Source organism: Gopherus evgoodei, chromosome 9 (genome assembly GCF_007399415.2).
Source record: "Gopherus evgoodei ecotype Sinaloan lineage chromosome 9, rGopEvg1_v1.p, whole genome shotgun sequence".
Lineage (NCBI taxonomy): Eukaryota > Metazoa > Chordata > Testudines > Testudinidae > Gopherus > Gopherus evgoodei.
The window spans coordinates 35,395,168-35,415,780 of NC_044330.1; the positions used below are offsets into that span (position 1 = coordinate 35,395,168).

The following is a 20,613-nucleotide window of genomic DNA, read 5'->3' on the forward strand; positions in this document are numbered from 1 at the left end:
GGGGGAAGCAGTGGACATGTTTTGCTTTTAAAAAAACAATCTGATAGCACATGAAAGGCCAATCTAATATGTCTACATTAGTATAGGTCAGAGTTCAATAAACCATGAATTTTTCAAAATATCCTTACAGCTCCCTGCAGTTTATCCTTTTAAGACAGTCCTTTGGTGTATGAATGTTAGGAAATATGATACAATAGCAAATTCCAGGTTTACTTGAGTGCCTGGGGTTTCTTTGCTTTTTGTTTGGATTTGTTTGCTTGTTTTTAATTTTTTCCATTGTCTTATTTGTATTTAGAAAGTCATTTATTGTGGGGTGGATAAGAAGATAATTTCAATAAAAACAATAATTTTAGATTTATCGGAAGCAGAGTCTCCCTCCAATTAACTCTTGCCATATAACTGTGTAGAGTGAACTTTCTTTGAACAGCCTCTATGTCTCAACAGCCCTTTCTATTTACTTATCAGTTGCATTCTATCCAAGTTTGCATTTTTACATTTAAACGTTTTTGCTATCCTTTCAATAGAAATTTTGGTTCAATATTAAGTATAAACAACAGTTTCTCAGATTAACACCTCCCATTCTGCTCTCCCCAACACACCCACTTATAGATACCTTCTGAATTTGTTAACACTGAGGGCCTAATTCTTCTCTTCCAATGGTGTAAAGTCAGGAGTATTTGGAACTCCATTGAAATCATATAATGCAAACATCTCGGACCTTTTTTGAATCATTCTCATTCTGTTGTCCCCTCATTACTGTGTTATTCTTGAGAGATATGCTTGTTTCAAGATGCTGTGTGTCATATGTCTATGCAAAATTTAACAGGATTCAGTACCATTGGTATTACAATCTAAAGTTTTAGGATTGAGGGAGATTAGCTAGATGGAATAGTTGGTTTGTCACATCAGGGGCTAGATTGGTCTGAGAAAAACAAAAACAACAAACAAAACAAACATTAGTAACTAGAAGAACCCTAACTAACCAGGAACATCTTCACTGCTACTCCACAGACTGGAACTACCCAGCACACAGTTCAGCTAACTGAAGTTTGTGGTGGGGACAGTACTGTATACATACAGCATTTCAAAAATGTAGCCACCTGTGGGGTGGATGCAGGGGTGAAAGTAACATTCAGTGCTTACTGGTATGGAGGCTGGCTCTGGGCCTCCAGAAGGGGCAGGGCCTCATGCAGAAGGGGCGGGGCTGGGGGGGTCAGTGTCCCCCAGCCAGCCCATCTGTGTTGCCCGCACTACCCAGGGCTTCAGTGGTGATTTAAAGGGCCAGGGTCTCTGGCCACTGCTACTGCAGCGCTTTAGGCAGGGTCCTTTGTCACGGCAGCACTTTAAAGACCCTGCTTAAAGCACTGCCGCAGCAGCCCTTTAATGTCAGCTGCGTACAGGACGGTACCGGCAGCCACTTTTTACCAGTAAGGCGTACCAGCCCGTACCGCCTTACTTTCACCCCTGGGTTGAGGGCAATAGCCAACTAATGCACAATATTAGGAGGAGAAATGTCAGCTAGAAGCACCTGGCAAACTCAGTGCCATGGGGTTTTTAGTGTCTGCAGAGAGCAGAGGTTCTCAAACTGGGGGTTGGGACCCCTCAGGGGGTTGCAAGGTTATTACATGGGGGGGTCACGAGCTGTCAGTCTCCACCCCAAACCCCGCTTTGCCTCCAGCATTTATAATGGTGTTAAAGTGTTTTTAATTTATAAAGTGGGGAAGGTCACACTCAGGGGCTTGCTGTGTGAAAGGGGTCACCACTACAAAAGTTTGAGAACCACTGGCAGAGAGCCTCTTGGTATATAAAGCCAGTTTCAAAAGACCTACATACATTGCTCAGAATTTAAAATACCTACACTGGAAGGAACTACGCACTGCTGAGACAACCTTGAACTAGTTTTAATCTATGGACGAAGCGATCAACTATTATGCAGAGAGATCAAAAGTATTGACATCATCAGCATGCAAGATTAACTTCTTGTGCACAGCTTTTGCATTTTAGCCTGTGTTAGCAGTGCTTCAGGAAAGGCAAAAAGCTTGATAAGCCTTGTTACCTGTCAGTATTTAAAAACCTTTGAAAGGCTGCAATAAACACATCTAGAGCGCTGGGAACCAACTGAATTTGATTGTATGAGGGGGAAATAATGCAACTACAATGATCAATATCCCCCTGAGGCCCCGTATTTCTTTAACTCTCTACCAGTTCAGTTCACATTACAAAAGATCTCTCTGTACTTAAGCCAAAGTGTCACTCTAAGGGAAAAGAAGAAAGTGTTTCTTACTCAAATCTAACATTGCTTGTAGAGAAGCGTGGTTTTTAGGCTTCCTGATTTAAAGTTGTATCATGACCCACTTGCTGTCAAGTAGGTCACTCTGTGGTATTCTGAACTAAATCATGAAATCCCTAGGGTAAATTGAGCAAGGGGAAGATTTAAAAAAAGCCACTTCCTATTTCTGCTGTGTTAGTCATGGGTGTAATGAGCTTTTTCAGGGGTGGAGGGGGGCATTAGTAGCCATAGTGGAAGAACATGATGGGCCATCCCCTTTCTTCTTTATCTGTCGTCCCCTCCCATATGAATTCAGAAAGATTGCATAATGACACTTCCGTATTTCTGCCTGGTTAACTAAAATGGCCAGAGGGAGTTTTGTCCAAGGAAATTTATAGTGCTGTTTGTTTGGGAATGGAATTCCCCACTCCCAGTGCCCTCTAAACACACACACACAAAAACACTTCCCTTGTGCCCCGTCAGAGATTCAGGAAGTTTTCTTAGTCTGTTCACATTCAGCTATGTTAATCATGGCTATAACTTGTGATGTATGTAGCTATATAATTAACAGTTGCATTTCTGTATAATGCACCTTACAATTTCTAGGCATCTGCTGTCTGCATAGGTAGTTGCCATTATGTGCATCAGAATTGATAGCATATTACACAGGACAAAAACTGTGCTCCATTCTGGACACACAACTTCTGATTTTTATGTGCTGTTGTTTCTTCTAATCTAAAAAAAGGCTAAATATATATGTTTGCTCTTTGTGTACGAAAAACATAACCAACTTCTTCTATGCATGTAAATGTATGCATGTGTGGTGCAATTAGCATGAGCTAGAGCTAGTCCTCTCAAAAGAACGTCATGCTTTCCCCTTCTGTGCTTCCCACTTCCTCCAGCCCTGGACACTTGTTCATCCTTCTCCACCCAGTCAGACTAGTTCAACAAATTCCTAGTTCCCTCCCTCTTTGCCTGATTTCTCAGGCAGCTTCCCTTTCTAGATGCTTTTATATAGGGAAGGTTCCCCCTTCTTAATCCCACCTGGCTGCCAAGCAGAGGGGCAAGGAGCAGAGAAGGCTTTGGGCCATCAATAAAATAAATAACTTACCTCCTCCTATGATAATTTATAGCTTCCTCCCTTGTTCCTTCTATGGTCCAAATCAGAAAGGAATGGAGGCTCCTGCTCAATGGAAGCTCAGTGCTACGCACTCAGGATAGCAAGGCTGGCACACTAGGCTCATCTGCAGAGTGTTTGCTCAGCCATTCCATGGTTGAAGCCTGTGCAGGCCCCCAACAGGGAAGATGATGGTCAATGAGCAATCCTGATGATGCACTTTCTAAATAAGGAAAAGAGATGTTTATTATGCACACTGGGTATTTTGCCTGCATATGCATTGGAATTATGAGAACTTTAGCCCCCTGTGGGAGGCACTACAGCTAACTGATTCATGAAAGGGCCAAAAACTTTCAACAAAATAGTTTTCTGTCAGAAAATGCAGTTTCATTGAAATCAAAATGGAAATGTGTCAATTGCGATTAAATTTTCAATAGTCAAAACTATTTGTTTTTACTTTTTCCTATCATTTTGATAAATTTCATTAATATTTTAATATACTATAAAATTCTGTTTTTGTATAATTTTATAATGTTTTTACATATTGATCTTATCAAAGCAAAATGATTCAAATATTAAAAATAAAATATTGTAATGTCTCAATCAAAATTATTCAGAATTTCTGTCCTGTGAAAAATTATGAAGTTTTGACTTTTTGTTCTGTTTGGGAATTAAATCAATGTCAGAATTTCCCATAGAACAGAAATTGTTTTCTAACCATCTCTAGAGTGTATACATACTTTGACTAAGTCTGTTACAGCCATAGAGTAACATACCAAAGCAGGCATTTTTGGAGCTATGCATGACCATTTTGATTTCTATTTCTGACATCCTGGTTTATCAAAGAGAGTCCTTTTGCAACCAGGAACTGCCATGTTTGAGTGAGTAGTGAAGTTAGGGTGACCAGAGAGCAAGTGTGAAAAATTGGAATAGGGAGTGGAGGGTGATAGGAGCCTATATAAGAAAAAGACACAAAAATCAGGACTGTCCCTATAAAATTGGGACATCTGGTCACCCTAAGTGAAGTTTACCAAGCTAATGTCATCTGCTCTCCTGATGCAGGGCTGTCTGTTTCTACATCTTTCAGGCTCCCATTTCCCCACTTTATAGGTGATTTCATTAGACTTGTACCAAGCCTACTGTTGTACAAAGAGATTATTATTTGTATTACACAGTGCCTAAAGGCCCCAGGCAGTGTTGAGGGCATATGTGTTATGATTGTTACAGTCGGGTCAGTGCATCCTTCAGCTAAACAGTTTCTAGTGGTGTTCATGCTGTATTAACTAATCTCTTCCTTCTTACAAGGGACAGGGGTCAGCGTTCTGTAATTAAGGATATCTATTTATCCATCAGTTTCCGTTACTGTGATATCTGAACAGGCTATGACAACATCAAGAGGCAAACTGTTCACTAATATTTGTTGGCAATTGGGTCCATGTCCACTAGGCACAGAGAAAAGAAAAATAGGCAAAGCTACTTATGAACTATGACTGCAATGTTTTGGACTAAGTAGAACCTCAGAGGTATGAACACCTCAAGAATGAAGGTTGTTCGTAACTCTGAAATGTATGTAACTGAACAAAATGTTATGGTTGTTCTTTCAAAAGTTTACAACTGAACATTGACTTAATACAGCTTTGAAACTTTACTATGCAGAAGAAAAATTCTGCTTTCCCTTTATTTATTTTTAATAGTTTACATTTAACAGAATTGTACAGTATTAGCTTTCTTTCTCTCTCTCTCTCTCTGCTTTTAGCTGATTGTTTACTTCCAGGTCCAAATGAGCTGTGTGGTTGACCGGTCAGTTTGTAACTCTGCATTACCTTGGAACTGCAGTATTGCCAACCTCAAGTGTTCAAAAATCTTGAGTCAGGCTACCCACTCCCCACAAATCATGAGATTGGCTTAAAATAATACATTTTGGGTTCTTTTTATTTGCCTTTTGATTTCAAGTCATGTTTTCAGGCTTTTCTCTGCAACCATGAGGGCTAGAAAAAAATCACTTTTTAAAGAAAATGAAAGTTGAGATTCTCATGTAATCAAAGGATGCCAGGAGTTGGGGCTTTAAGAAACATACGAAATATTGAGAGACTCAATACAATCATAAAGAGTTGACAACACTGACTGATCAGTCAGAGAAGCCATATGAACAGCCCACTGAGGGCTCTGAGGTGACCTGCGCAGTCCACAGGGCAATAACATTTTGTATTGTTCTTCCATGTGGGAAAAGAAAGATTGAGCTCCTTACTGTACTAATGACATAGATTATATAGGTAGCATGAACATGCTTAGTGGGGAACTAGTGGCAGCACCATAGGAAGTCCTCTTGCACTTCTTCATATGACGGTTAGCATTTAGCCTGACTAACAGGCTCAGGAATAGAAGTCTTCTATCCACAGAACAGGTACAGCACAAGCTGTACTTCAACACCCACCTTCAGGGATCACCTCTTGTGATGGGCAGGTAACTATTTCCATGGCTAGTCACACCATAGCCTCTCAGCTGATAGTGCATGTGAAGATCTGCTGCTGTGCTTCCCATTCCTGAACTTTTGTGATAGAAACCAAATATGGTAACAGATAAACTCCCTCTGTTTGACTGAGGCAATTGTGCTCAGAACAATTTGTTATGTGGAACAAATAAACAGTAGACATCAGTTCTTCTGTAAGATTCCCCCCACTTCCCATGTCCACTGCCTTCATGAGGCAAACAGAGTGGGTAAGGGGAGGGGGAGCCATTGTTTTTAATTTACACTTATGGATGCACGGATATGAGAAGTATAATTCCAGGAGCATAGGAACAGTGATCTGGATATTCATGAACAAAAAATGTTTTATTTCAGGAGTATGTCTTCATATCAACAGCTTTTGGGGAGGGGATAGCTAATGCAATGTTTTATTATCACATTCACGATCACCATGTTTTCCCTCTCAAACCTTTGCATTTTAAACATACAATACCTACTCCTGAGGGCATTCTGTGCCAAAAAAAATAAATATTCTGCACACTATATTTTAAAATTCTACAAATTTTGTTTGTCAAATAAATGTGGAGGCTCCGGTGTGTCAGTAGGGAGCACAGGCCACTGGCTGTGCAGAGGTGGGAGATAACTGTGCCGCTCCCCACTCCCAGAAACACAGACTCAGCAATGATACTGCACCTAACCCTGACACAGCACAAGTGTCAGAAACACCCCAGTACCCTGCCCTTCCATGCCAAGTGCACCAGGTGTGGGTAGGCAGGCTCAGCAAGGCAGGATCCAAGTACAGAGGGGCTTAGTAGGAGGGATCCAGCTGTGGGTCGAGAGGGTTGTGTGTGTGGCAATCTGGGGGCAGGTGGCTCAGTGGGGGATCTGGATGCACAGAGGCTTACTGGGGGGTTCTGGGTGCAACAGTGATGGGAGGTCCAGGTGAAGGTGGTTGGAGCTCAGCAGGCGGTGGGGCTCTGGGTGTGGAGGATATAGAGCTTGGCAGGAGGATCTGGATGTGGAGGGCTCAGTTGCAGGTCCAGATGCTGGGGCGGGGGCACTGAGTGCAGCTGGTTGCGGCTTAGTGGGGTGGGGATCTGGGTACTCATCACAGTGATCCAGGTGCAGGAGGAGTGGGGCTCATCATGGGGAGTTCTGAGCGCTCGAAGTGAGGCTCAGCGAGAGGGTCTGGGTATGAGGGGATCTGGATGCACAGGGGTTGAGTGGATGGGGGAGCAGCTCCATATACAGTGATCCCACCCCCTGCAGCTGAGGAGCGATGGGTGCAGGAAGTAGGTGGGGGAGAGTTTTCAAAGCTTCCTGCAGCCTGGGAAGAAATTGGGGTGGTGGGTCTGACCCAGCCCTGGATGCCATGCAGGGGAAAAGGAAGTCCTGTCCTCCCCAGTCCAGCCAGATCTAGCAGGGTAGGAGCCACCAGCCCGGTTTTCCCCAGTCCTGCCCCAAAGTGATTTACCCCTCTGCTGGTTGCCCTGGACACTCAAAACATACTGGTGGGAAGGGTCACATGACTGCTTTTCTGGCTTTCCTTTGCTTCCCAGTCAGAAAGTCATTCTTCTGTGGGGAAGCAAAGAAAACTGTGGGGGACATAAATTCTGCGCATGCGCTGTGGTGCAGAATTCCCTCAGGAGTAAATATTTATGTTTCATCCATTGTCTTTATATTAAATATTCACTTTGGCCTATGTTATTTTTCAACAACACTAGAAATTAAGGGAAACTCTTTTAGACAAAAAAATGAAATGAACAGAATACCCTGTTTTATTTATGCTAATGTGCACGAATACACTGTACATTAAACCCAGTAGGGCACACAGTACCCAATACGTGTGTATCATATTCTATTTTACACAGTAATCAAACATGTAATATATATGGTAGCAAAGAAAAAAAACCTTTTACATAGTGCTTAAGACAAGCAAACAAGTGATGCAATATGAATCAACTTCAGTAGCAGTTCAATGGTTCCAAAGAAGTCAGCAATAAGTAGATAGCAAGCACACAACAGTGTACAATGAGACAATTCTAACCTAGCTTAGGTTCTGCAGCCCACCTCTCTGTCTAGTTCCAGTTCGGAAACTGTCTTACATTGACATCTTCTTGAGCTTTTTGCTGTAAAAATATAGAGAAAAAGCACGGATAAGCTTCAGGTACTATTTTAGTCAGAGGGCCAAATGCATTGCTGGTGTAAACAGGTGTCGCTCCACAGCACTCAGTTGTGTTGCATGAATTTACATCAGCAACTAATTTAGCTAAAGATTTGAAATTTGCATTTCTCTTCTCCATTACAGTATTTGCAATCTATGGCATTATCTTGTCTGGGATTAGGGGCAAATGGAACACCTGTCTCCATCCTGACCCTATCAGTCCTAAAACAAATGTGCTCCCAACACCCCCTTCTTCTCTGCACAAGAAAAGCAAAAAGAGAAAGACATGTTTTCAAAATGTGCCCAGCCATGCTTGTACACCCAGTCCCCTGTAAGAGCTTAGATCTGCCACTGTCAGTGGATACTGAGTCACACTCAGGTTTGGCCTAGCTAATAGATTTGAAAGTATTCCTACCTCAGCCAAAGAAGACGTTTCTTCACCCAGTTGTCTTCTGGATTTGCACATGCTTTCAACCCACTCTTTGTGTGGAAACTGGAAAAAAAGGTAGAGGGAATAATGACAATAAGGTTCTGCTATTGAGCCATAAAGAACTGCATTCAACAGAACACTAATTCAATAGAACAAAATGCATCATATGGGTACTCGACTCAAAAGTAGAGGCAGAAGAGTTCAGTTTAACTGTGAAAGGACAATTCAGAATAATGATGACTATTTCACAGAAATTCATTTTCAAGTAATATGAAGTATGTCTTATAGTGCCAGCATGGAGCACCTTTGCCATTGTCTGCATCTTTGCTTAGCATTTCAAAACACTTGGGACTTAAATGTACAGCATACAGATACTGTGTGAGAATGTGAGTCGAGCACTTTCCTAATATTTATGTCCTATAGCTAAAAAAGTTATTTCTACTTTAAATGAATTTTATAGTATTTGATTTCATAGATCCAAGTAAGGAAATAAAGCTTATTTATGATTAAAGCCATTTCCCCTTCAGTCTAGGTTAAAAGACCAAGTCTTGTGGTGTAAGTACAGATAGTCAGTCCATTTGCAACTAAATCTCTTTCAGCTGGTAACTTACATGATAGCACCGATGTCACAGACTTCATTTGATAACTGCTCCGTGTAGCCATTGATGGCCCGACGAGGTAGCTCAGTTCTCATGTAGGAGAGGCAGCAGTCTTGGTTGCTTTGGGCTGGAATGGGGAAAAATGTGTTACAAATGAGTGAAATAGAATTAATTTTCATCCTGTAGGTGGGACAAAGACCTCAAATTAAGGACGTGTGATAATCCCTTTAGTGGGGCTAAGCCACATCTGTAGTGATGGGAAAGTTCATCACTTAAAAAAAAAATTATAAGTAAAAATAGCAGCAAATAAACCCTCAGTGTTCAGTACTGACACCTCAGCTGGCACCGTCAGCAGTGGTGACTAAGATTAATTATTGACACAGACTGAGCTACAGTACCTAAGAGGTGATGCCCAGAATCGGTTGAGTTTGTTTGGAAAGCTTGCACAGCTACCTTTCATACTATACCTGTTCTCTAGCACTTTTCATTACAAAATAAAATTAAAGAAAGAAGCAGGGAGAGGAGAGCCCTGCAGAATAGTGTAATGCCGTAGAAGACAAGCTGCTACCCTCACAGCTTAAATTACTCAACTTTATTATCAGACTCCCTACTGATATTTCTGCCTTTAGACATGTGGCCTGAAAAGCAAATATTACTCACCCTCAGAAGTGCAGAAGAGGCACAGCAGCCCCATGAAAGAAGCCAGGATAAAGCTCATGCTGCTAAAGCCTGTCATTTTCAGTTCAGTAGTTGAGTTTACTTAAAGCTTCACTTAAGGTATATCAGAAAATCAGCTGCTCTGAACTGACTGCTTTGGCCATGGACAACCTGCTTATAATGTCTGCTCGTGACCCCAGGAAAGTCCTACAAAGGTGTTCCACTCTCCTTTCGGAGGGTATTTCCTTCAACCGTTCCTTTAGGCTGGTTAACCTTCATGAGGTCATAGGCATCAACTCTCTGGGGACTTTTTTCTCCAATAAGGATGGAAAACAAATTAAGCTGAAAAGGAAATAAAAAACCCTGTGAGCTCATGGTTATGTGGGTAAAGCACATGTCACCGTGAGTGACAGCAGACGAGAGACAGAGATCCCACACCGAAATGAGCTAGTGCTCTGTTTGCTAAATTTTCACAAACCTCTAGTCGGGTCATGTCATCACCGCTTTGAATGCCTTTCCCTGAACACCTCTTCCACAGAAATCTCACATGTCTTTCTCTCCCCGCAAGGCCCTGTGCAAACTTCTCCCCCACCCAACATTGCTCCTCTTATTTCTCCTGTTCTCCCTCAGGCTGCCCATCCTTCCTCCCAAGCCTTCTTTCTATTTGCCCCATCTCCATGCTGACCTCCATGCCTTCATCCAGGCCACTCCTTATATTTGGAACCCTGTTCTCGGGCACCAAATATTCTCCCCCTCTTCATTCAAATACTCGCTCAAAACATACTTCTCCCATAAGCCCTCCCCAAACACATCTGTGTCACTTTGTTCTGGGTCCCTTCTTTGCATCTAAGCTGCTTGGGTCGGAAACAGTGTCTTCCTGTACAGCTCCAAGTATCACTGTTGGCATATTCTCCTGTTTGTCTTACTCTCACGTTAGCAAGGGTTGGAACTCTGCACAGAATGTGGCTAGTTAGGGTACACCCTGAAAAGGAGAGAGGTGGGATTAACCCACCGGGAGCTTTTAAATCCAATGGGAAAAAACAGCCCTAAAACCAGTTTAAGCAACTCCTTGAGGATTACCACTCATATAGTTGCCAATCCCAGGCTAATCTTTTTTAGTTTCTTAGAAGATTGAAATACAGGAGATCTCTGAATAGAGCAGGCCGTAGATTTCACCCAGCAGTTCCTGCATCTGGCCCCGGTAACTTGTGATCCCCCACTGAGTTCAATGGGAATTTGCTACTGATATCAACAGGATTTTCCCCTTAAAACAGAGAGTTTCCACACCTTGGGAAGAATTATCCCACTGAAGTCTCCACAGAGGCTCCTGTCAAGGACTGTTATAGTCACATAGGCTTTGTCTACATAATCATTCTTACTCAGCCTTTTAACAAGTTAGGGGCATGATGGGCTCTAATTAATGGCAACTGTATTATAATTACTGTGAATGTGCTCAGAGCCCAAGAAAGGTGCTTATAATTATATCTCAAAATAAATAAATTACTGAACATGGCTGTTGTCAACATATAATTGAATTATTATTCATTTAGTAACTGATGCCCTTGCCCAAGCCCTTGAGTGGTGCATGGGTCTCTTCCTGTAAGCAGTTCATAGCACAGTGCCTGGTAGCCCACTGCAGCATGGCTAACCTGGGGGAGTGAGCTAAACGAGAAGAAATCTCTGCAAAGTGCTCTTCAAAGAGACTGGTTCCTGGTCATCCACTGAGGGATAGGTCTTGCCATCCACCCCCAACCAGCGAACAAGCCATGAGACTGTCCTGTGAAGGTATGTGCACTTCTTTTTTTAAATTATAGCAGAAAGCCAGGCAGGAGGGAGCAGGCAGAGATCAGTGGGACTGCTCCTGTGCATAAAGTTATACATGTGCTTATATATTTGGTGGATTGAAGCCTGGTGCCTCCCAGAGAGCCAGCTTTGAAGAGTTGCTGCTTGGACTAAAAAGGTGACTAGTTACATATGCTTTTTAATATTTGGCTGGTTTGGTTTTCAAAGCCTTGTCGGGGGGTGTGGCAGCATCCCCATTACATTATCAAGAAGCAAAGATCGATGGTAGCCTCCATCCCTGAGGCGTTTTTTTCCCTCCTAAATATATTTAGGGACTGGCAGGGGAACTCTCTCAATTTGACTCGGGCAAGATCTGACCAAGAACAGCTGGTCATATGGAACTAATATGCAGTAGATAGCTGCTTTCCCCCTCCGCCACAGGAGGTGGGAGAGAGTTCATATATACCATGATGTCTACAACTTTCCTAATGTAAATGTAGAGTGAAACAAAAGAGGCATCCATTGTCATTTACAGATGTCGGATAGGTAAAGAATGGTCTGGTCTTGATGTTCTGGAACACAAGGGCTTTTGATAACCAGGGTATACAAAACATTGCCAACAAAACAAGTCTCATTTTGAATTTTTAATGTAATTTTTAAAGTTTCCACAAACTCCACTTTCCCTCAAACACATGTTTTTACAGTAGTCTAAAAATATTTAATCCATTTGTTCTTGATCATATTACTTAGAATTAAAAGGGAACAGCTTTTGGTACAAAAAAATGCCTATGATGTAACAATAAATATAATAAATTATCTATTTTACTGATGCTAAATAGCACAAATGACATCCAAATGTTCTAAACCCAATAGGGCACATATTTTGTATAACAGTTTAAAACAGTTTTCTTCTTTATACAGTAACCAAATATTGTATATTAGAAAAGAGAAAAGCAACTTTAACAAAATGCTTAAGTCAAGCAAACAAATGATGCAATATGAATCAACTTCAGTAGTTAAATGGTTCCAAAGAAGCCAGGAATAATGGTCAGTAAGCACACATCGTGTACAAAGAGAAGATTCCAACCTAGTTTAGGTTCTGCAGCCGCCTCTCTTTCTAGTTCCATTTCAAAAACCACATTACAGTGACATTTTCTTGAGTTTATGGCTATAAAAAACAAAGAGAACACATGAATAAGCAGTAGGGGACCACCTTCAGCCATGATGTGACTTTTGGATTTCTCTCCCCTGAGTACAGCTCTTGCTATCAGTCAATAACAGGGTCTCATGTGGGACACACCAGCATATGAAACTTCTATCCCTATGCCTAGCACTATGAGGGCTTAAAAATTTTTCAACCAGGTCCAGCAGGAGAAGGGAGGGAAGAGAGACTCACACATTTTTCAAAAATGTATTCTACATGTGCATAGCTGGTCCCCTCAATGCTAGCAAAAATATAGCTCTGTTACTGCCAGTGGATACTCAGACACATTCTGTTGTGACCAGTTTAATAGGTTTTAAACTATTCCTACCTCAGCCAAAGAAGATGCTTCTTCACCCAGCGGTCTTCTGGATTTGCACAAGCTTTCATTCCATTCTTTGTGTGAAAACTGGAAGGAAAAGTATGGTAAACAATTATAGTTACTTCCTTCTGTTAAATTCCTTAGGACTACAGTGAGCAGAATAGAAACATATTCTCTGGCTGCTCCATACAAAGCAGCAGCAGGTTTCATAGAGGAGGCGAATTAGGCTCTCCTTTTCATCCTCACTCATACTATAGTCACAAGGAGACATCCAATTAAATTAAAAGGCAACGATTAAAACTAATGAAAATTGATTTCTATATTTTTTAAACATAGTGCACAATTATGTTGAACTCATTGGTACCAGATGTTGAGGCAAAGAACTGAATACAAACAATTAGATATTTCTTGGAATTGTGGGAAGAGCTACAATTAAACTAGATGGTATAAAAATATGAGGGACCTCAACCCTCATGTTTCAGGATATAAGAGATCCACTAACTACTTTGAGTTGAGAAGACACTTGCCTCACAAGAACAGTATTGCTTAAGTGTCCCTTATGGGATGGGATGGAGGGGAGGGGTGTTAAATGTTCTTTTGAAACCATTGTTGGAGGCTAAATCAATCTAGATTAAATGGACCACTAGTCTGATCCCATGTGGCATTTCTTAGATTCCTAAAGAGGCAGGTTTGTATTTATTTTATACAGACATCCTGTAAGAATGTGAGTTAATGGTCCCTTCCTAAGAGTACATAATATACAAATACTCTTAGGTTTTATAAAGTGAACTTTATAGGACAACTTTCTTTTTGAAAAAGATAAAGACAGTTTATTTATGGTGATCAAAGCATTTCTGTTTCCAATCACACAAAAGTCCAAAGGCTAATTCTTGCCTGGCAGTGAAAGTACTGATCATGTGACTGAACTTCTTCTGACGAGTAACTTACATGATAGCACTGATGTCACAGACTTCACTGGATAGCTGTTCTGTATAGCCTTTTATGACTCCTCGAGGCAGCCGTACTGTGGAGTAAGAGAGGCAGCAATCTTGGTTGTTTTGTGCTGAAATGGAGGGAAGAAAAGGGAATATTTATTTAGAGATGAGAAAAATAAAATTAGGACAATAATTTAATCCTGCCCAGGATACAACATTGACAAATCCCTGAACATTGAATTCCATTGGAATTGGAAGGAAAATCCTGCCCATCATATAGTTGAATTCTCTGGAACACCTCTTACCACCCTACAGGCACACCTCGGTTTGCTTGACATGCTCCAGAGCAATATTCTAAGCCCATGAAATCAAATCAGAGGAATTAAACAATCAAAGATCACTCACCTTCAGAAGTGCCAGACAGGTACAACAGCAGCAGCCCCATCAAAGAAGCCAGGATCAAGCTTCTGCTGATAAAGTTGGCCATTTTCAGTTCAGTAAGCTTTTACTATAGTCTACACTTCAAATGTATCAGAAAACTGGCTTCTTTGATCTGCTGATTTTGGCTTGAGACAGCCTTCTTATAATGCCAGCTGGAGACCTCAGGGAATTCACCTATGGGTGTGTTCCATTTTTCATCATGGGGTTTTCCCTCAGCAGTTCCATTGTGCCAGCCACTTCTTAAAGTTAACCTGCCCCAGGCTGTTGCCATAGGCAGCAGAGCTCTTTGGGGATTTTTTCTCTAACTAGGTTAGAGAGAAAATTCAGGCCGAAAAAAAAAAAAAGGAAATACAAGTTGTTCTTGCATATAGTTCTGCGGGTGAAGCACATGAGTACTTTGTGGGGGTGAAACTGAGTTGCAAGATGAGGAAAATGAGAAAGTCTGTTACAAATAGGAGCTGCGTCTTTGTTTACTGAGTTCTAATTTAATAAACCTAATTTTTGAAAAGGTCTGGCTCTGTTTAGAGTTCAGTTTTGCCTTACAGCACAGCCTTTATCTTCTGCAAGTTTGTCTAAACTGTTCTACCTGCATCAGATTTAGATTGAAATTAACTTGTGCATTATGTCTTCATTTATGTCTGAAGCTCTATAAATAATAATTGTATCCTACCATCGTTCCATGTCTACTCACACTATATATTTCAGTGGCTCAGGAATATCCACATGGAGCAAATAAAACATGAAAAGCATTTGGTGAGTGTCCTGCAGAGCGCCTACGTCACCAGTACAAAAATAAATCCAATACAGGTGAGTTATTACTGAAAGCTGTTACGTTGCCAAATGATACTGGAAGGTATATTACATTAATTTGGTGGTCTCCGTCCATTTCCCAGTCACTAGGCATCCACCTCAGTGGTATCACACCACAGCTGATATGTTCAGTAGCAGAGAACACTGCACTGGCATGCAGACTAGACTACAATGTTACCTGAAGAGATGCTCTCTCCAAGTTAAAGGTAAGAGATTTTGGCAGGCACAGAGTAACATTTGAAGAAAGTTGCATGCTTATCCTGTTCATGGGATATAGTCCCTTCCATTCTCCAGGGCTATCAATCCATCACCTTCCATGAGCACTATTTTTTTAAATCTGAAAAGCTGCACCCACTCCAGCATATTTTTTAAGTCTTCCATTTTTCTTTTTAAAAAATGTCTGCTCGTTGCTAATGTGAATGCTTTCTCTTTCATTGGGCCAATAACATACTATTACCATCCATAGCAGGCCAGATCCTAGACTGCATTATGGTAGCTTTGCAATGTGTGTGGGGATCTTTGTGTGTAGCAATGCTCTGACCAGCAGTCAGCATAGCAATATGCCAGGAAAAGGGATCACAGCTATGATGATCTCTGAAACGTAAGTGCTTTATGGGTCTCAATCAGGTGCGATGAAAATAAAACAATATTGCTGCTCCTCTCCTACTGAAAATGCTCCCTCCCTGGGGTGTTATATCAATCAGCACTAACCTATACTATGAGGTAGTTTTACTAAGACTGCAGCTTGGATACTGCACTTGAGAGGATATAAATCCAGATGGCAACACTTACCAAATCTTTAGGCAGATTTGATTGTTTAACATAAGAACAGCCATACCAGGTCAGACCAATGGTCCAACTAGCCCAGTATCCTGTCTTCCGACAGTGGCTTTGGTGGGAATGACCAGAACAGGTAATTGAGTAATCCATACCCTGTCATCCATTCCCAGTTTATGGCAATCAGAGGTTAGGGACACCCAGAACATGAGGTTGCATTCCTGACCATCTGGCTAATAACCATGGAGTGACCTAAATATGCCACCTATGTGTGAACCACCAAACAGCCCTGTATTGAAGGGTTGGGATAATGGCAGGTATTGACAAGGAGCAGGTATATGCAACAAAGTTTGCTGCGTTTCATAGGATTCTGCAGATTTATTTTTTTTTTTTTAGTGGTAGTTACATAGCTTCCGTGAAATTTGCACACACTTTCCTGTATGAATCTGCTAGGGTTTTTATTTGTTTTTCTGGTAATCACTACTCAGATCTCTCCCAAGCCACCTCTCTAGGGCCAATCAATCAAAGGAAAGGAAATTCTATTAGGAACATTCCATGAAGCCTAAAGACTTAGAACACTAACACTTATGTGCTTGTTAATGAGTTTTGCACCTTCATTCTACCTTAGCACAAGAAACAAATGCACAAAACTTGTGCAGTCTGGACTGACCACACAAAAAAGCACATAACTACACCAAACAAGTGTTAGCCCTATGCAATTGTGTGGAAACAAATCTTGTTTCAACCTTTAATCCAAAATCTGCATCCTAACTGCAACTATTTATGCTGGCGGGAATGGCTTAGTACAGGGGTCGGCAACCTACGGCACGTGCCACCTTTGGCACGTGAGCCGATTTTGCCTGGCATACAGCTGTCAGCCAGGCTCCCAGCCTCTGGCCCTGCTCAGCTCGCTGCCGGCTGAGTGAACGGAACCCCAGGCCAGCAGGAGGCTGAGCAGGGCCAGCAGCTAGGACCCCAGACCAGCGGCAGGTGCACCCCCTGGCTTTCCCCCTCACTGCGCTCAGGTTCTGCGCCTCCTGGGGTCTGAGCCGCCCAGGCACTGGGCCCTGAGCCTGCTGCTGGAGGGGCAGCAGCAAGACACCACTTCCGGTAGCGCAAAGCCTGAGTGTGGTGAGGGGGGAGCCGAGGGGCGCATGGGGACCGCTGCCCACATGCATTGACTGCAGGAGTCCCCATGGGGGTGGCACCGGGCTGCAGCCCGGGCAGGCGCGCCTCCTGGTGCCCCCTCACTGCGCTCGGGTTCTGCGGCTCCCAGAAGTGTGAGTCGTCGTCACCGCTGCCCCTCCCACTGCCTTAGCGCTCTGCGGGGGAGGGACTGCCCGTGCAGCAGCCTGGCAGCATGTTTTGCCCCCAGGTGGATCCAGTATCTGACCAGCATGGGCATGGTAAGGGGAGTCCCCGGGGGTTAGTCAGGGAGCAGGGGGAAGGTTGGATGGGTCGGGAGTTCTGGGGGTCCTGTCATGGGGCAGGGGGTGGTTGGATGGGGCATGGGAGTCTGGGGGGTCTGGTGGGGGCAGGGGTGTGGATAAGGGTTGGGGCAGTCAGGGGACAAGGAGCAGGGAGGATTAGGTAGGAGTGGAGTTCTGGGAGGCAGTTAGGGGCAGGGGTCCCAGGAGGCAGCAGTCAGGGGACAAGGAGCGGGGAGGGGGTTGGGGATTCTGAGGGGGGCAGTCGGGGTGTGAAGTGGAAGGCAGTGGATGGGGGTGGGGCTAGGGCAGGGCTCTCCCCTCTTCTTTGATTGTTGAAATATGGTAACCCTAGGCGAGAGAGGAGCCAGGGGGGTGCATGGGGGTTGGCACCCACATACATCCACTGCAGCCTGCAGGAGCCCCCCTCGGGGGTGGCACCGGGCCACAGCCTGGGCAGGAGAGGTAGGGGGCGCAGCTGCTCCCCGGTAGAGGTGCCGCCGCCTTTGCAGGGCTACTGCCCCCCTGCACCGTGCCAGCTCCTCCATGGCTGGGGCTCGCTGCTGCCGCAAGCGGGACACTCTGGCTCTCCGGTGCCTCCAGAAGGCGACTCCTCCCTGCTGAGCTGCTGCAGCGGCCCAAGCCCAGCAAAGCCAGTGAGTGGACTCGGGGTGGGGCCACTGGGATGGGGAGGGCTCATGGGGTGGGAAGGCACAAGGTGGAAGTTTTGCCTCGGGTGCAAAATATCCTTGCACCAGCCCTACTCCAGGGGGTGCAGGCACCCCAGATTAAGAACCAATGCACTAAACTGATAAGATCTGCATTTTAATTTAATTTTAAATGAAGCTTCTGAAACATTTTAAAAAACTTGTTTACTTTACATACAACAATAGTTTATAGACTTATAGAGAGAGACCTTCTAAAAACGTTAAAATGTATTACAGGCAGGCAAAGCCTTAAATTAGAGTGACTAAATGAAGACTCAGCACAGCACATCTGAAAGGTTACTGACCCCTGGCTTAGTAGTTTAAAACTCAGGCTGAAAATACCTAGGTTGCCTGGAATCACAGGTTCATATCCTAGTAAGGCTGATTCAACTCATCCTTTTCAGATAGAAATCTTGAGTTCCATTAAGTTAACTATTAGATATGGAAGGGCCTGACCAATTTCCATACGAACGTACAGTAGTGTTTGCTCCAGCATCCTTGGCCAAAATTCCCCAATCTCCCTAATGTGGTGCATGGAAGCCCAGAGCTGAATTTCAATAGGGCTGTATATATGACAGCTGATTTTCAGCCATACTGAAAATCATGGTGATCATTTTTAAAGTACTTTGGGATTGATGGCATTATATAAATATATTAAACAGAATAAGCCATTCTATCTTTGCCTTGTTCAAGAAGTTCACTGCTACTACAAAAGACTTTGAACATTATGTATTCAACTAGCAATCCTCATCCCCTAACTCCATTTCCTTCTAATTTTCATTATAGAAAAGTGAAGTCTTCGGTTATTTTAGGCATTTCCTAAATACCTGATCTTATCAGAAACCTTATCTTCTTACTCCTCCATTAGTGCTATGCAAATCAACAGTACAGAGTAAATAATTAAAACATTTCCTAACAAAGCCTATTAAGCAACCCATCAGATTTACCACTGGGGAATATTCTCTTTCCTGATAATGTATTTTTTTTCCAGTATGGCATTTGTTTAACCTAACACTTTAGATTAACACAATACAGGGACTCACAAATCAGGATAAATGGACCTTTGAACTTGTATACTTGTGTGCAGGGTATTTCTAATGACTTCACTGACTTATTTGTGAAATGTCAGCGGTGTTGGAAACACAAAAGGGAATTGAAGCTGCAGGCCAAGGTAAATAGCACGTCAAGGTACTGTTGTGGGACAGATCTGGCACTATCTGAGGTTTAAAGTTCAACAATGCAAACAGAAGCTTATCAAAAAGAGGAAGCAGTGTTTGAACTGTGTAAGAAATACTTGTATGAAAAGACCCTCTTTTCCCCTTTTCAGCCCCTCACCCTTCCCATACACATTCTCACCTCAAACCCAAAGTTCTCCCTTATCTCCAACACCTTCATCATGGGTCAGTCACAGCCTTAAACTGGATTCCCTCATCTCAACCAATGCTTCCTCCTTTTGTCTGTTTTCTAACAGAAACATGAGAAAATATTAATAGAAGATAATTTTACATCCTTCAAGCTATGGGTGTTCTCATACTCTATATTCCTTTCCCCACACACACACTCTTGCTTTCTTAATTTTCTTCTGTTCTCTCATTTCTGCAAGATTTTTTCACCATTATTCTGTTTTCTCTCTTTATAATTTTTTCTCTTTACCTTTTTGGTCTCCTTTTCTCTTTCCCTCCCCCTCATCTTATTCTCCCCTTTCCTTAATTCCTTCATCTGTCCCTCCCCACTTTCCCTCCCTAATAGTCTCTCCCCTTTCCTCACTCCACATTTTCTCTTTTCCCCACACAGACCATACTGAACTTTGATTTTCCTTGCTGTTGCCCCAAGGCATACCAGATTAACAGGTTGCAACTCTCCAGTGTCTTCTGAACTTTCCTCTCTCTTTTGTTCCAGTGGCTAATAGGAGGGTTGGTGAATGGGACAAATCCCCAGACTCTCTGCAATAATACCTCTCCACCATGCACAGTCAAAATGAATAGTCAATACATGCAGGCGATAAGTGCTAATGTCCTATACCAAGTCAGTTCGAGCTCTAAGAAGAGGGAAAATGCATTAGAGAAAAAGTAGCCCATTCCAGTTGGGTAAACAACTTTAAAGTAAATAGTGGGGTACAACAGAGGAGGATTGTGGCAGTTGGGAGGTGAGCAAGATTCGGACTCTTGCCCAGAACAATTCACAATCCCATCCTGTCTCCCCAATGCTGGAAATATTCCTTGATCCCCAGCACATTATTGCCATGTGATCCACCTCCTCTCTTTAATCATGGGCAAGAATTCAGTTTTTACTACAGAAAATGACATGGTGAAAGAAAACCCAACATCACAAATTTCTGACTCTAAATTCATACATCTAACTCTCACACATGCATGCTTGCTTTTGTGTAAGACTGGTAAAAACTGATCTATCAGAAATACCACCATTGCTTCCTCCAGTGTCTGTAAGACAAACTATATATTTAAACATCAAACTTCCCAAAGCAACTTCTGAAATTGTGGCTGTAAT

General features: G+C 42.7%; 2 protein-coding genes across 2 annotated transcripts; both read right to left on the minus strand.

Moving 5' to 3' along the window:
* Window positions 1-7,666: 7,666 nt before the first annotated feature.
* Window positions 7,667-9,842, minus strand: LOC115657908 (C-C motif chemokine 20-like). Its single transcript, XM_030576256.1, has 4 exons — window positions 9,707-9,842; window positions 9,059-9,173; window positions 8,433-8,510; window positions 7,667-7,982 (listed from the first exon to the last, which is right to left on the minus strand). Exons 1-4 carry the CDS (start codon window positions 9,780-9,782, stop codon window positions 7,955-7,957), a joined length of 297 nt encoding a protein of 98 aa, XP_030432116.1. The 5' UTR covers window positions 9,783-9,842; the 3' UTR covers window positions 7,667-7,954.
* Window positions 9,843-12,162: 2,320 nt separating this feature from the next.
* Window positions 12,163-14,463, minus strand: LOC115657816 (C-C motif chemokine 20-like). The gene is made up of 4 exons (XM_030576085.1): window positions 14,349-14,463; window positions 13,957-14,071; window positions 13,018-13,095; window positions 12,163-12,653 (listed from the first exon to the last, which is right to left on the minus strand). The coding sequence occupies exons 1-4, from the start codon at window positions 14,428-14,430 to the stop codon at window positions 12,626-12,628; spliced, it is 303 nt and encodes a 100-aa protein (XP_030431945.1). The 5' UTR covers window positions 14,431-14,463; the 3' UTR covers window positions 12,163-12,625.
* Between the last annotated feature and the right edge of the window lie 6,150 nt (window positions 14,464-20,613).

What these genes read in the sequence shown, in the direction of transcription:
- LOC115657908 (XM_030576256.1), bottom strand. Translation starts at nt 9,782, where the DNA reads ATGACAGGCTTTAGCAGCATGAGCTTTATCCTGGCTTCTTTCATGGGG. An exon ending in CCTCTTCTGCACTTCTGAGG is followed by an intron (nt 9,174 to 9,706) that starts GTGAGTAATATT and finishes TCCCCATTCCAG; the next exon opens with CCCAAAGCAACCAAGACTGC. An exon ending in TGTGACATCGGTGCTATCAT is followed by an intron (nt 8,511 to 9,058) that starts GTAAGTTACCAG and finishes CTTTTTTTCCAG; the next exon opens with TTTCCACACAAAGAGTGGGT.
- LOC115657816 (XM_030576085.1), bottom strand. Translation starts at nt 14,430, where the DNA reads ATGGCCAACTTTATCAGCAGAAGCTTGATCCTGGCTTCTTTGATGGGG. An exon ending in CCTGTCTGGCACTTCTGAAG is followed by an intron (nt 14,072 to 14,348) that starts GTGAGTGATCTT and finishes CCTCCATTTCAG; the next exon opens with CACAAAACAACCAAGATTGC. An exon ending in TGTGACATCAGTGCTATCAT is followed by an intron (nt 13,096 to 13,956) that starts GTAAGTTACTCG and finishes TTTTCCTTCCAG; the next exon opens with TTTTCACACAAAGAATGGAA.